General features: G+C 38.2%; 1 protein-coding gene across 1 annotated transcript in view; it reads right to left on the bottom strand.

Annotated features, from left to right (window-relative positions):
* The window catches only part of LOC128703704 (ral GTPase-activating protein subunit alpha-1), a 271,349-nt gene extending 256,479 nt beyond the window's left edge, over nucleotides 1-14,870 (bottom strand). Inside the window, exons 1-3 of the mRNA XM_070086908.1 lie at nucleotides 14,643-14,870; nucleotides 474-584; nucleotides 112-295 (exon numbers count right to left, since the gene is read on the bottom strand). Coding sequence (XP_069943009.1) covers nucleotides 112-295; nucleotides 474-584; nucleotides 14,643-14,751 — 404 coding nt within the window. The 5' untranslated portion in view covers nucleotides 14,752-14,870. The remainder of the gene's footprint in view (nucleotides 1-111; nucleotides 296-473; nucleotides 585-14,642) is intronic.
* Nucleotides 14,871-15,262: the final 392 nt, after the last annotated feature.

Here is a 15,262-nt window from a genome sequence, read left to right as displayed (position 1 = left end):
CATAAAGAGCAATCACAATGTTTCTAATGATGCACTGAAGTGCTGTATGTGCACAGCACAACAAATACTGCAATGGAAAGTTACATCAAATTCAACAGGAACAATGATTACCGCATGGCATCTCGTCGTAGGCGCACAATATTTCCAGGGTGAAGGATCTTCTTGAAAATGTGGGTAAGAGCATTGCACTGCCATCGTTTCTCAAACCTTTCTGGTAGAAGGCAAAGGAGGCGGTCCAACACATATAATGAACACTCCAAATCTTCTTTATGACTCTTTTGTACAGCAAATGTTCCTGTAAAACATGAAAAATATGAAAAAATATTTTATGTAAATTGCTAGGCTCCAGCCATATACTAAAAAATTTAAATATAATACTTTAGTTTTTTCAGACACAGTCATTTTTTTTTTTTTGTAAAACTAAAAAATGGTTATTCACAGAGCTCTAGACAATAGGCAGGCATATTTCTTACCCTTTTGTTTAAGATTTCCCTCAAAGGTGATGAATGCCTCATAGAAGACATGAAAAACTAGGCTGTAGTTAACATCTAGAAAAGACTTTAATTCACCAGCATCTGTATTGTCTAAAAGAAAACACAACAGTTACATGTTAGAATATATAAAGTATATGTTGTAATATTAATAAAACAATGTAAATTGTACATGGTAAAACTTTCCTTCATGTATTTTAATTAATTATATATTCAACTCTTTTTTAGATGCAAAACTGTGAAATGTCACAAGTGAGCACATCCAATACATTCATGTGATTTCATCTGTTTTGTACATAAACAACATACATCTCTTATATACATGGTCCTGCTCCTCCATGTGGCTTATTTACTCTATTATATCTATACAATATACATATATGGATAATGTTCTTTATCTTCACAGGTGCCTCAATGCACCATTCACCTTTTCCCCCTCATCAATTCTATGGTTCACCTGGTCATTCAGGGACCCATCTGCTGACATGTCCACTCCCAAATAACTGAACACATTTATTTCCTTTATATTCCCTCCCTCCAATCTGATATCTACTCTTTCATTACTGATATCCAATCTGATACACAATCTTTTTCCCCCCTCGTCAATTCTATGGTTCACCTCGTCTTTCATGGACTCATCTGCTGACAATTCCATTCACATATATCTGAACATATTCACTTCCTTCATATTACCTCCCTCCAATCTCATATCCAATTGTTCATTACCTAAATTTTTTGTTACCCTCATCATAGGAATGAGCACGGTGATGAGGGTGAGAAAAAATTTAGGAAATGAAAGACTGGATATCAGACTGGAGTTAGGGAGTATGGAGGAAGTGAATGTGTTTAGATATTCGGAAGTGGACTTGTCAGCAGATGGGGCTATGAAAAACGAGGTCAACTGACAAGGGAAAGAAGGCAAGAGGTGCACTGAGGCACCTGTAAAGTCAAGGAACGTTTTTCATAGAAGCAAAATGGGGAATGTATGAAAGTATATATAAGTGTGAAGTACAGATTATGAAAACTGAAGTAAGGAGGAGGTTGGAGGCAGTGAAGGTGTCATGTCTGAGGGCAATATGTGGTGTGAATATTACACAGAGAATTCATAACTTGGAGATTAGGAGGAGGTGAGCGATTACTAAAATTATTATCCAGAGGGCTGAAGAAGAGTTGTTGAAGTGGTTCAGACATTTAAAGAGGATGGAACAAAATAAGATGAGTTGGAGAATGTATAAATCAGTGGTGGACAAAAAGCAGGTTAGAGATCATCCTAGGAAAGGTTGGAGGGAGGGGGTGAAGGCAGTTTTGTGCGCTAGGGGCTTTGACATCCAGCAAGTGTGTGTGAGCATATTAGATAGGAGTGAGTGGAGGCAAGTGGTTTATATGACTTGACATGCTTGTGGAGTATGAGCAAAGCAACATTTATGAAAAGATTCAGGGAAACAAATTAGCTGGACTTAAGTCTTGGAGGTGGGCAGTACATTGCCTGCACTCTGAAGGAGGGGTGGGAATATATGCAATGTTGAACTGTAGTATCAGCTCCCCTCTGGCAAGACAGTGATCGAGTGAATGATAGCGAGTGTTTCTTCTTTTTTGTGGGTCGCCCTGCCTCTGTGGGAGATGGCCACTGTGTTAAAATGTAAATCTTTTCTTCTTTCAACAAACTGGCCATATCCCACCAAAGCAGGGTGGCCAAAAAAGAAAAACAAAAGTTTCTCTTTTTAACTTTAGTAATGTATACAGGAGAAGCAGTTACTAGTCCCCTGCTCCCAGCATTTTAGTTGCCTCTTTTGACACACATGGCTCATGGAGGAAGAATTCTGCTCCACTTTCCCATGGAGATAAGAGGAAACAAACAAGAACAAGAACTAGCACGAAAATAGAAGAAAACCCATTATGTAAAACAATTACAGGTTTCCGTTTTACACTCACTTGACAGGACAGTAGTACCTTCCTGGGCGGTTGCTGTCTACCAACCCACTACCTAGGTAGTAGGGAGTAAAGCAGCTGGGAATGATGGGATAAAGATAGAAATGTTTAAAGCAGGTGGAGATATAGTTTTGGAGTGTTTAGCATTTTTATTTAATAAATGTATGGAAGAGGGTAAGGTAACTAGGGACTGGCAGAGAACATGCATAATTCTTTTGTATAAAGGCAAAGGGGACAAAAGAGAGTGTAAAAATTATAGGGGAATAAGTCTGTTGAGTATACCCAGTAAAGTGTATGGTAGAGTTATTATTGAAAGAATTAAGAGTAAGACAGAGAGCAGGATAGCAGATGAACAAGGACGTTTTAGGAAGGGTAGGGGGGTGTGCAGACCAAGTGTTTACAGTGAAACATATAGGTGAACAATATTTAGATAAGGGTAAAGAGGTTTTTGTGACATTTATGGATTTGGAAATGGCATATGATAGGGTGGATAGGGGGGGCAACCTTTGAAGAGTTTCGAGGATTTCACTACTCTCAGAGCCCGGCCATGGGCCAAGCTCATCTGGTGTTTGCCTGATCAACCAGGCTGTTACTGCTGGAGGCCCACTGCCCAACATATCCATTACAGCCTGGTTGATCTGGCACCTGGTGAAGATTTATGTCCAGTTTCCTCTTGAAGGCTTCTACACTTGTTCCAGCCATGTTTCTGATAACTTATGGTAAGATGTTGAATAGTCTAGGACCCTGGAGCAATGTGGCAGATGTTGCACATGTATGGAATAGGAGGTAGGTTATTGAAGGCATTGAAGAGTTTTTACGAGGCAAGTGAGGCTCAGGGTAGAGAATGAAGGAGAGAGGGAGATTAATTCTCAGTAAAAGTAGGTTTTAGACAGGGATCTGGGATGTCACCATGGTTGTTCAATATATTTATAGATGGAGTTGTAAGAGAAATGAATGCTCGGGAGTTGGCAAGAGGTGTGGGGTTAAAAAATGAAGAATCTAACACAAAGTGGGAGTTGTCAAACTTGCTCTTTGCTGATGACACTGCTTTTGGGAGATTCAGAAGAGAAGTTGCAGAGGTTGGTGGATGAGTTTGGTAGGGTATGTAAAAGAAGGAAATCAAGAGTGAATATAGAAAAGAGTAAAGTGATGAGGATAACAAAATATTAGGTAACGAAAGATTGGATATCAGATTACAGGGAGAGCATATGGAGGAGGTGAATACTTTCAGTTATTTGCGAGTTGACTTGCCAGCAGATGGGTTTATGAAGAATGAGGTTAACCATAGAACTGAAGGAGAAAAGGTGAGTGGTATGTTGAGGTAACTGTGGAGACAAAGAACGTTATCCATGGAGGCAAAGAAGGGAATGTATGACAGTACAGTGGTACCAAAACTCTTATATGGGTGTGAAGCATGGGTTGTAAATGCTGCAGTGAGGAGGCAGCTGGAGGCAGTGGAGATGTTGTGTCCAAGGGCAATGTGTGATGTGAATATTATGTAGAGAATTCATAGTGTGGAAATTAGGAGGTGTGGAGTTACTAAATATATTAGTCAGAGGGCTGAAGAAGGGCTGTTGAGGTGGTTTGCTCATTTAGAGAGAATGGAACAAAGTAGAATCACATGGAGAGCGTATAAATCTGTAGGAGAAGGAAGGCGGGGTAGGGGTCGTCCCCGAAAAGGTTGGAGGGAGGGGGTAAAGAAGGTTTTGTGGGCAAGGGTTTTGGACTTCCAGCAAGCATGCATGAGCATGTTAGATAGGAGTGAATGGAGACAAATGGTTTTTGGGACCTGATGAGCTGTTGGAGTGTGAGCAAGGCAATATTTTGTGAAGGGATTCAGGGAAACCAGTTAGCCAGACTTGAGTCCTGGAAATGGGAAGTACAATGCCTGCACTTTAAAGGAGGGGTTTGGGATATTGGCAATTTGGAGGGACATCTAAGCTGTTGTATCTGAGCGCCTCTGCAAAGACAATGATTATATATGAGTAATGGTGAAAGTGTTGAATGATGATGTTAATTTTTTCTTTCTTTTGGGTCACCCTGCCTTGGTGGGAAATGGCCGATGCATTAAAAAAAAAAAGTTTACAACAATTTAATAATAAACAAACACAATGAAATATATTTTTTTCATTAGCATCAGAATGATTTTTGTGAAATTATTGCATACACAAATTTTCGCTTGCCTTATTCGGCAAGAAGAGCATCACTAGTTAAGCCAAAATAGCAAGTTTTACCTATTCGGCACAACATACACATACAGTGGAACCTCCACTTGCGAGCACATCCATGTGCAAGGTTTTTCAAATACAAGCAGTCGCTCGGTTGATTTTTAGCTTCCATACGTGAGCGAAATTTCCATAAGTGAGTGGGCCTCAAGGGAGGTTCCTTGACACCGGTGATGGGGTCATGCTCTTAATCTAGAGAACTGAATCTCATTTGTTTGTTGAGCTATCTTATTGAAACTTGGGCAATGTATGACAGAAAGATGCTTCTTAACGTACACCAAAAAATGAAAGAAATCGGACCATAAATAATGGAGTTCACTTCTAAGCCATTAGGCACCCCTTAGCGGTATTTTTGTATGGTTTTTATGGTTGTATTCTCATTTTTTTGGTCTCATTTGATAGAATGGAAGATATATTACAGAAACAGATATGATTTTGATTGGTTTCACAACGAAAAGTACAGTAGAACCTCAAATATCAAACTTTCTTCGTTCCAGATGGCTGTTCGAGTGCCATTACCAAACGAATTTATTCCCATCAGGAATAATGTAAATTAGATTAGTTCATTTTAGACCCTCAAAAATACACTTATAAAAGCACTATAAAAATACACTTACATAAATTGGTTGAGTTGGAAGCAGTTCAATATTTGATTTTCCACTGTACCTTGAAATTGAGCTCAAAGTAGCAGAAATGTTCGATTCTTTGGCGATGTTCAAGAGTAAACAAATGACATCACTGTCCATTCCAATGGTTTGACATTATTTATACAATTATTACAATAATGCAGTAGTCTGCATAACAGTAAATCTTCTATTTTTTGTGTGAATAAAAATTACAAATTATTTACTTTTTTTTTTATTAACACACTGGCTGATTCCCACCAAGGCAGGGTGGACCGAAAAAGAAAAACTTTCACCATCATTCACTCCATCACTGTCTTGCCAGAAGGGAGCTTTACACTACAGTTTTTAAACTGCAACATTAACACCCCTCCTTCAGAGTGCAGGCACTGTACTTCCCATCTCCAGGACTCAAGTCCGGCCTGCCAGTTTCCCTGAATCCCTTCATAAATGTTACTTTGCTCACACTCCAACAGCACGTCAAGTGTGGAGTTAATAAAAATATTAGTCAGAGGGCTGAAGAGGGGTTGTTGAGGTGGTTTGATCATTTAGAGAGAATGGATCAAAGTAGAATGACATGGAGAGCACATAAATCTGTAGGGGAAGGAAGGCGGGGTAGGGGTCGTCCTCAAAAAGGTTGGAAGGAAGGGGTAAGGGTGATTTTGTGGGCGAGGGGCTTGGACTTCCAGCAGGCGTGCGTGAACGTGTTCGATAGGAGTGAATGGAGACGAATGGTATTTGGGACCTGACGATCTGTTGGAGTGTGAGCAGGGTAATATTTATTGAAGGGATTCAGGGAAACCGGTTATTTTTATAAAGCCGGACTTGAGTCCTGGAAATGGGAAGTGCAATGCCTGCACCCTAAAGGAGGAGTTTGGGATATTGGCAGTATGGAGGGATATGTTGTATATTTTTATACGTATATGCTTCTAAACTGTTGTATTCTGAGCACCTCTGCAAAAACAGTGATTATGTGTGAGTGAGGTGAAAGTGTTGAATGATGATGAAAGTATTTTTTTTTGGGGGGGGGATTTTCTTTCTTTTTGGGTCACCCTGCCTCGGTGGGAGACGGTCGTATTGTTAAAAAAGAAAAAATAATAATAATAATACTATTAATACGTATAATAATAATATGTAAAATAATAATACAATAATAACAATACATATAATAATAATACATGTATAATAATAATGTACAATAATAATAATAATAATTATAATAATAGACGGCTTCAAAAGGCCGTCACTGGATGGCAGTGAATACCACAATAATGCAGGAGCGGTTGTGGCCATCTCCACCTGTCACATGACATATTTTATTCATTCTAGAGTATATATCAAGTTTCTATGTTATTTATATTGTTTATGTCTTTCTAGATGAATTTTGATAGATAAATGAGCCATAGAGTTCATATTAGTGAAATTATTTAACCCTTTCAGGGTCCATGCCGTAGATCTATGGCTTTACATTCAGGGTCCACACCGTAGGTCTACGCCATGAGCTCAGCTCACTCTTATAAGCTGAGAGTGGTAAATTTGGGCCTAGATATGAGAGAATACATCTATGTGGTATGTGTGCACCACATAAAACAAATCCTTCAGCACACAGTGTATAATGAGAGAAAAAAACTGAGACCGTGATTTTCGATTAAACCAGCGACTTTGCAGTGTTTTTTCGTATGTTTTTTATAGTTGTATTTGCAATTTCTTGGTCTCATTTGATAGAATGGAAGACATATTACAGAAATAGAGATGATTTTGATTGGTTTTAGCACTGGAAATGGCTTGAAACTGAGCTCAAAGTAGCGGAAATTTAAATGTTTGCCAATGTTCAAGAGTAAACAAACGACCTCACACGTCTAATACACGCCAGCTGGTGGATCTAATATACATTCACAAAGGTGGTGATGATATTTATACAATTACATGTATTACAATATTGCATAACAGTAAATCTTCTATTTTTTGGTTTGAATAAAAATTCATTATGTGAATAAAAAATAAAAATGGAATTCATTTGCAAAGCCTCAAAACATAACTAATGAACAGAGGAAATGTTAGTTTAGTGCCAGGAATACCTACATTGTTTATTCTGGACCCTATTTTGAAATTGGAATATTTTGAACTTTGTGTTAAATTGGCCAAATTACCAATTTCCGATCACTTTATTTTGTAGTTGAAACAGTTGACTTGGCGATTTCTTGTGCTTAATCAATAGAATAGAAGTAATACTAGTAAAATAGCCAAGAATTTGGTCGACTGGAATAATGTAATTGGCCTAAAATGGGAGCCAAAGTCAGCAAAATCGCCAATTCATAAATATCGCTGACACATCAAAATTTGCGAGAGCATAATTTCGTCAATTTTCCATCAAATTTCGTACTTTTTGTTTTATTACCTTCAGAAAAAGATTCTCTACCATTTCATAAGTAAAAATAACAATTTTTTTTTTTTTAAATTCTTGGACCCTGGTGCGCACTTTGAAATTTGGCCTCTGGACCCTGAAAGGGTTAAGGAGTATTTTGTCCGGTCTCCAGACAAACTCACGTCTGCCACAGACGATACCACTACATGAATGACATATTTTATGCATTTTAGAGTATATATCAGGTTTCTGTTATTTATTTTGTTTAATGTCATATTATTTGAATTGTGATAGATAAATAAGCCGTAGAGTTTATTATTATTAGCACACCGGCCGACTCCCACCAAGGCAGGGTGGCCCGAAAAAGAAAAACTTTCACCATCATTCACTCCATCACTGTCTTGCCAGAAGGGTGCCTTACACTACAGTTTTTAAACTGCAACATCAACACCCCCTCTTCAGAGTGCAGGCACTGTACTTCCCATCTCCAGGACTCAAGTCCGGCCTGCCGGTTTCCCTGAATCCCTTCATAAATGTTACTTTGCTCACACTCCAACAGCACGTCAAGTACTAAAAACCATTTGTCTCCATTCACTCCTATCAAACACGCTCACGCATGCCCACTGGAAGTCCAAGCCCCTCGCGCACAAAACCTCCTTTACCCCCTCCCTCCAACCTTTCCTAGGCCAACCCCTATGCCGCCTTCCTTCCACTACAGACTGATACACTCTTGAAGTCATTCTGTTTCGCTCCACTCTCTATACATGTCCGAACTACCTCAACAACCCTTCCTCAGCCCTCTGGACAAGTTTTGGTAATCCCGCACCTCCTCCTAACTTCCAAACTATGAATTTTCTGCATTATATATTCACACCACACATTGCCCTCAGACATGACATCTCCACTGCCTCCAGCCTTCTCCTCGCTGCAACATTCATCACCCATGCTTCACACCCATATAAGAGCGTTGGTAAAACTATACTCTCATACATTCCCCTCTTTGCTCCAAGGACAAAGTTCTTTGTCTCCACAGCCTCCTAAGTGCACCGCTCACCCTTTTCCCTTCGTCAATTCTATGATTCACCTCATCTTCCATAGACCCATCTGCTGACACGTCCACTCCCAAATATCTGAATACATTCACCTCCTCCATACTCTCTCCCTCCAACCTGAGTAAGGTTATGTTATCCTCATAACCTTACTCTTTCCTGTATTCACTTTTAATTTTCTTCTTTTACATACCCTACCAAATTCATCCACCAACCTCTGCAACTTCTCTTCAGAATCTCCCAAGAGCACAGTGTCATCAACAAAGAGCAACTGTGACAACTCCCACTTTATGTGTGATTCTTTATCTTTTAACTCCACGCTTCTTGCCAAGACCCTCGCATTTACTTCTCTTACAACCCCATCTATAAATATATTAAACAACCACAGTGACATCACACATCCTTGTCTAAGGCCTACTTTTACTGGGAAATAATTTCCCTCTTTCCTTCATACTCTAACTTGAGCCTCACTGTCCTCATAAACTCTTCACTGCTTTCAGTAACCTACCTCCTATACCATACACCTGCAACATCTGCCACATTGCCCCCCTATCCACCCTATCATACGCCTTTTGCAAATCCATAAATGCCACAAAAACCTCTTTTAGCCTTATCTAAATACTGTTCACTTATATGTTTCACTGTAAACACCTGGTCCACACACCCCCTACCTTTCCTAAAGCCTCCTTGTTCATCTGCTATCCTATTCTCCGTCTTACTCTTAATTCTTTCAATAATAACTGTACCATACATTTTACCAGGTATACTCAACAGACTTTATCCCCCTATAATTTTTGCACTCTCTTTTGTCCCCTTTGCTTTTATACAAAGGAACTATGCATGCTCTCTGCCAATCTCTAGGTACCTTACCCTCTTCCATACGTTTATTAAATAATAACACCAACCACTCCAAAACTATATCCCCACCTGCTTTTAACATTTCTATCTTTATCCCATCAATCCCAGCTGCCTGACCCCCCTTTCATTTTACCTACTGCCTCACGAACTTTCCCCATAGTCACAACTGGCTTTTCCTCACTCCTACAAGATGTTATTCCTCCTTGCCCTATACATGAAATCACAGCTTTCCTATCTTCATCAACATTTAACAATTCCTCAAAATATTCCCTCCATCTTCCCAATACCTCTAACTCTCCATTTAATAACTCTCCTCTCCTATTTTTAACTGACAAATCCATTTGTTCTCTAGGCTTCCTTAACTTGTAAATCTCACTCCAAAACTTTTTCTTATTTTCAACAAAATTTGTTGAAGTATTTTGTTATGCCTGGAATTCCACTGGAACGGATATATTGCAATTCAATTAATTTGAGGAAAATTCACTCTGCAAACGAGCAAATCTTGATGCAAGCAAGGTTATGGAACGGATTAAACTCGTGAGTAGAGGTTCCACTGTATACAGTGGAACCCCAGTTACAGGTCCTCATGGAAATCAGCCGATTCAGAAATCGAGGACTTTTATGGGACCATTGACAAAGTCACAGTGTGACTTTGTCAATGGTCCAAGTCGGACCGAAACGTCGTCGTAAGCTTCTCTCTTTTATGTGCGGGTTATTTGTGTATCGTTCCAGTCACGGTATTGTGCCTTTTTTGTTATTTAGAAAATGGAGTGTTTGTGAGGCTAACCACACTACATCACTAGTTTCATACAGGAACACTGAAAAAAAGTTATTTCTTCAGTGTTTAAGGACACGTGCAAAGTGGAGTAAGTTGTAAAGTTTTGTGGAGAATTATCACTCTAACAAAGCTGTTGCAAGTCGTGACAAAACCTTGTCCCACTTCAGGCAAATCTTAAAGACGCCAAAAACGGACCTCTCTGGACAGATTTTTTGTGTGACAGGGGTACAGTGACTCTCAAGCTGGTCCTAGTGCCAGTAAAAGACAAAGAAGGGAAATAACCCCAGAAAGGACTTTGATACCTGAAGTCCTTATTGAGGGGGATTCCCCCTCCAAACAATAATTAGTCCTCCCTCCCTCCTCCTCGCCTTATTCCATATGCCAACAAGTCTTTAATCCAATTAATCCATTTCAGACACCCAAAAATAGTATTAACAAAAAATACATTTTATAGAGAATAACTATAGTTTTATATTTAGAAAAATGAGAAATAAATATGAGTGACTAATTTTAATGGATAAATGAACATTTAAATCACTTTTACATTTATTGAAGAGACTTACTGGTGTATGGAAGACAGTGAGGAGGGGAGAGGGAGGAGAGGTTATTGCTTGGAAGGGGAATCCCCCTCTATAAGGACTTCATGTATCAACGCCCTATCCAGGGTTACTTCCCTTCTTTGTCTTTTATTGACACTATGACCAGCTTGAGAGTCACCAGACCATGCAGACACAGCTTGCAACAGCCTTGTTAGGGTGATATTTCTCCACCAACTCTTCCATATCCTAGCTATACGATATTTAATGCGACCCAGAGCCAAAGTATTACCATCAACATACCATGTTCACTGAGTTTAATCGTTTCTAATGACTACCTTTAGATGCCATCACAAACAAAGGGAGAAGTAATGAATAATTCATGCCGAGAATTGTAAACAAAAGCATTATGTATTAAGGGTGGTGACTGGGCCAACGCAGATTCGTACACATTTTCTCTGATGCTGGACCAGAGAAAACGTAATGTTTTCCCTTTGCCTGGCTAGCACACCACAGCATATAAACATTGCATGTTTATATGCTATGTAAAGTGTTTCTTTTATAATAATGAAGAAAATATCATAGATGGATTAATGAAAATGTCAATACAGTGGACCCCCGCATAACGATCACCTCCGAATGCGACCAATTATTTAAGTGTATTTATGTAAGTGCGTTTGTACGTGTATGTTTGGGGGTCTGAAATGGACTAATCTACTTCACAATATTCCTTATGGGAACAAATTCGGTCAGTACTGGCACCTGAACATACTTCTGGAGTGAAAAAATATCGTTAACCGGGGGTCCACTGTATTAACCTAAAATAAGACATTTAATGTGCCCAAGAGTGGTTATTATTATGTATTAGCATCACAAATGTATGAACGGCCCAGGCAGACGCATCTGGTACGGACAATTTCTGAGTGGATGTACGAAACCTGGGGTAAAAATTCACCAAAAAAAGTGGTTGAAATCCGAACTGTGCGATGTTCAGACTGGACGAAAACCAGGGCTCCACTGTATATATATAAGTGTTTTGCATATATATATCTCACCATCCAAAACATCTTTTGTACGTACCAGTATAGGGCAATAAGCCTACTGCAATGCACTGCTGTTTTTAGAATGTGTGCATCAATGAATGCTCCAAACACTTAATTTGCCTCGGTGAGGAGCCAACTCACATTTTATTCTTTATTTTTAAGAATAAGGGAGAATTTCGTTTCAACTACCATTGGAGATGTTAGGGTTTTGGTACTATATTATCTTGTAATTTGGCTCTAAGACTCTCATTTGTACAAATTCCTGATCTCTCCAGTACTAATAGTACTATAGGCTATTAGTTGCCCCTGGTGTGTGAAAAACTGGTTGGTTGTCTTGAATTTCCACATATCTCTGCACTCCTTTTTCTGTTTTCTTTTTTTTTAGATCACTTCTCCAAGTTTAAGTAAAATTTTTTGGCACCTATATTCTAATATTTTCTGGCCTGCAGTGATAATCTGCACATCTCAAGGTGAAAATAACTGCAATCTTTATCACAACAAAACTGTCCTATATGTAACATATTTAAACACTTCCTAATGTGTGGCTATCTGCATTCTACATTCAACAAATTCCTGGCAGAGTACCTACAAAATACACTTAAATCATTGCTTTTTTTTCTTTTTCTTTTTTTCTGTGGGAGTTATATACCGCTTTGTTTATTGTGGGATATTCTGAAACTTTCTCTTTATATTGCTCTGAATACAGAATTTCTTTTGTGTCACTATTTTGCATTACTTTTTCTGTCTCGCCTATGCTAATCTGCAAGTGTGATTCTACCTTATTGCTGTGTAATCTGTTTTTTAAATGTTTCCCATTTTTTATGCAAAGTAAGTAGCAACACATGGTATAGGAGAACAAATTCCATCACTGATTGAGGTATGGCTGACAAATATGCAGTAAAGCAGCAGGCCGACTGGTCTAAACATTTTATTAACGTTACAAAATATAAACAAAATGTTCAAGATAAAATACAATAAATTAATGATGACAACAAAACTGCTCAGTGCGGGAGGAAATGTGCAAGGCATTAAACAGATAGTTCAGTGTGTGTTTAAAAAAGAAGATATAGTACATGTATTTTATATACAGTAGATTTAAAATCAAATAGATAGTTGAATTAGAAGCCACAATAATGAGATAACTAAGGAAGTACAGTAGTATATAAATTATTACTTGATGTTGACAAAAATACAAATAAAAGGACCAGATGAGATATTACTACGGGTTATAAAAGAAATCAGAAAATCGAGCTATTCCTCTGGAAAATTTTAAGAATTCACTGAAAAAGGGTAAACTTAAAAACAAATGTAAGATGGCTAATACTGTGCCAATATTTAAGAAAAGTGACAGAGAAGATCCTCCAAACTATAGGTCAATTTTGCTGATATGTGTTACAATGACTTAACCTTGGCTATCCTTATCCTATATGTATTTGGTTATAATTGATGAATGCTCCTTGGCAGAAACCAGACATTTAAAATATTACAATGTGAACAGATAAAATAAGATTTTGTTCGGATTTTTAACCCCAGAGGGATAGCCACCCAGGATAACCCAAGAAAGACAGTGCATCATTGAGGGACTGTCTGTCTTATTTCCATTGGGGTCCTCAATCCTGTCTCCCAGGATGCGACCCACACCAGTCGTCTAACACCCAGGTACCTACTTGCTAGGTGAACAGGACAACAGGTGTAAGGAAATGCATCCAATGTTTACACCCCTGCCGGGAATCGAACCCGGACCCTCAGCGTTTGCAGCGAGAGGTTTGCCAGCCAGGTCACAGGGCCCCATCTACACTATGAAAAATAATAAATTTGCAGCCTGGTCAATCATGGCGAATATACTAAAAAATGCAGCAGAAGTGAACAACTTAACATTGTACAATTTAAACCAAAATAAAGTGTTGAAACTGGCTGAAGAGCAGTCTTCAATTAATGCCAAATTCTATACTATTTATAAGAACAGCTGAAGTGTCTATATATGTGATGTCATGTTTGCAATCTACTAGTAATGTTACAGGGAATTTAAGCTCAAAGCATGTGTATTCATTCCTCACAAGTAGCCTATAATGTAAATAAATTTTATATTTATATAATTAAAATTTATTAATGTGAAACGAACTTTAAAATATCACAAACAGTATAAGTTATCAACAAAAACTATCATATCAATAGATACTGAGTTACATTTCCATGAAAATATTTTTCTCAGTTTAAGAACACTTAGTAAAAAATCAAATAAGTAAGTTTATTTAGGCACAGGTACACATAAGTATTAATATCATATATTAAAAGCCAAAGTAACTTGCACATTCTAAAGTAACATACTACATGTCCCTTCATAATAAAGTGTTGGTGGCTGGCCAGTCTGAAAGCATTCTATGCAATTAAGTTTTTTGTTATACTACCCAATTTTTACTGTTATTAGTATAGCAGATATTGTGGTGAAAGAATCAAAGTGAACATGCGTTTCATTTGACATGTGTCATATTATTCAAGATGACACAGTTGTCTTAACAATGACTTCAGCAGATATAAGAGATAGATTAAAAATCAAAATTGCTGAAATCAAGTTGACTTTCCAGTACAGCATAATGATAAATGGTACACTGGCTGGTTGTCTACCCCTGGCTCCAGCCTACTAGGTGCCACAGTGACCTTTGGCACCAGAGTGCTTCTAGGGAGGATAGTGGCACTAGTAAAACAAGATGGTGATGGTATTAATAATGATGAAATAAGTCTCACCCAAGACTGTCCGCAGATGCTTGAGACGAGTGGGCGTATCTCTCTTAGTGTCCAGACATTTGCTTAGACTCTTCTTCACGTCCGACGATGTAGCGTTCTTTTTGAACATGTTTCAATGTTCATAGTAGGTGTTGGTGGTCATGAAGGCCGCAAGGAGCACCCAAACTGAAAGATGACCTAAAATTACGCGATAATCACCGTCCACAACAAAGGTTCACAAACACTTTGCTCCAGCGGATACTTCGACCAGACCCACACAATTTACATTTAATCCTACAAAAAACTATTATCTTAAATTTAAGCAAGTAAATTGAAACTGAAGCATATAAATTTCTAACGTATTTATGATTCTTCAACAAATAAGGAAATATACTCCGTTATGAAATTTATTAAGAGTATTGTAGTTGAATGCGCCTTTGATGTGCCTGGACCCAGACATCTACGGAATTACAAATCAGATTTTGTTATGTATATTTCATCTGTCTCTTGTGATATCTCAGACATGAAAACCAAACTTTAGTATATTATACCCTGTAGTCTTGTCTCATACTGCAACAAAGACATAACTAAACGGTGGTACTGTTAGAAAACTATCAGTACAAAATGTATATAAGAAAATA

This window comes from Cherax quadricarinatus, chromosome 20 (assembly GCF_038502225.1).
Source record: "Cherax quadricarinatus isolate ZL_2023a chromosome 20, ASM3850222v1, whole genome shotgun sequence".
Lineage (NCBI taxonomy): Eukaryota > Metazoa > Arthropoda > Malacostraca > Decapoda > Parastacidae > Cherax > Cherax quadricarinatus.
This window is presented reverse-complemented; position numbering and strand designations above follow the sequence as displayed.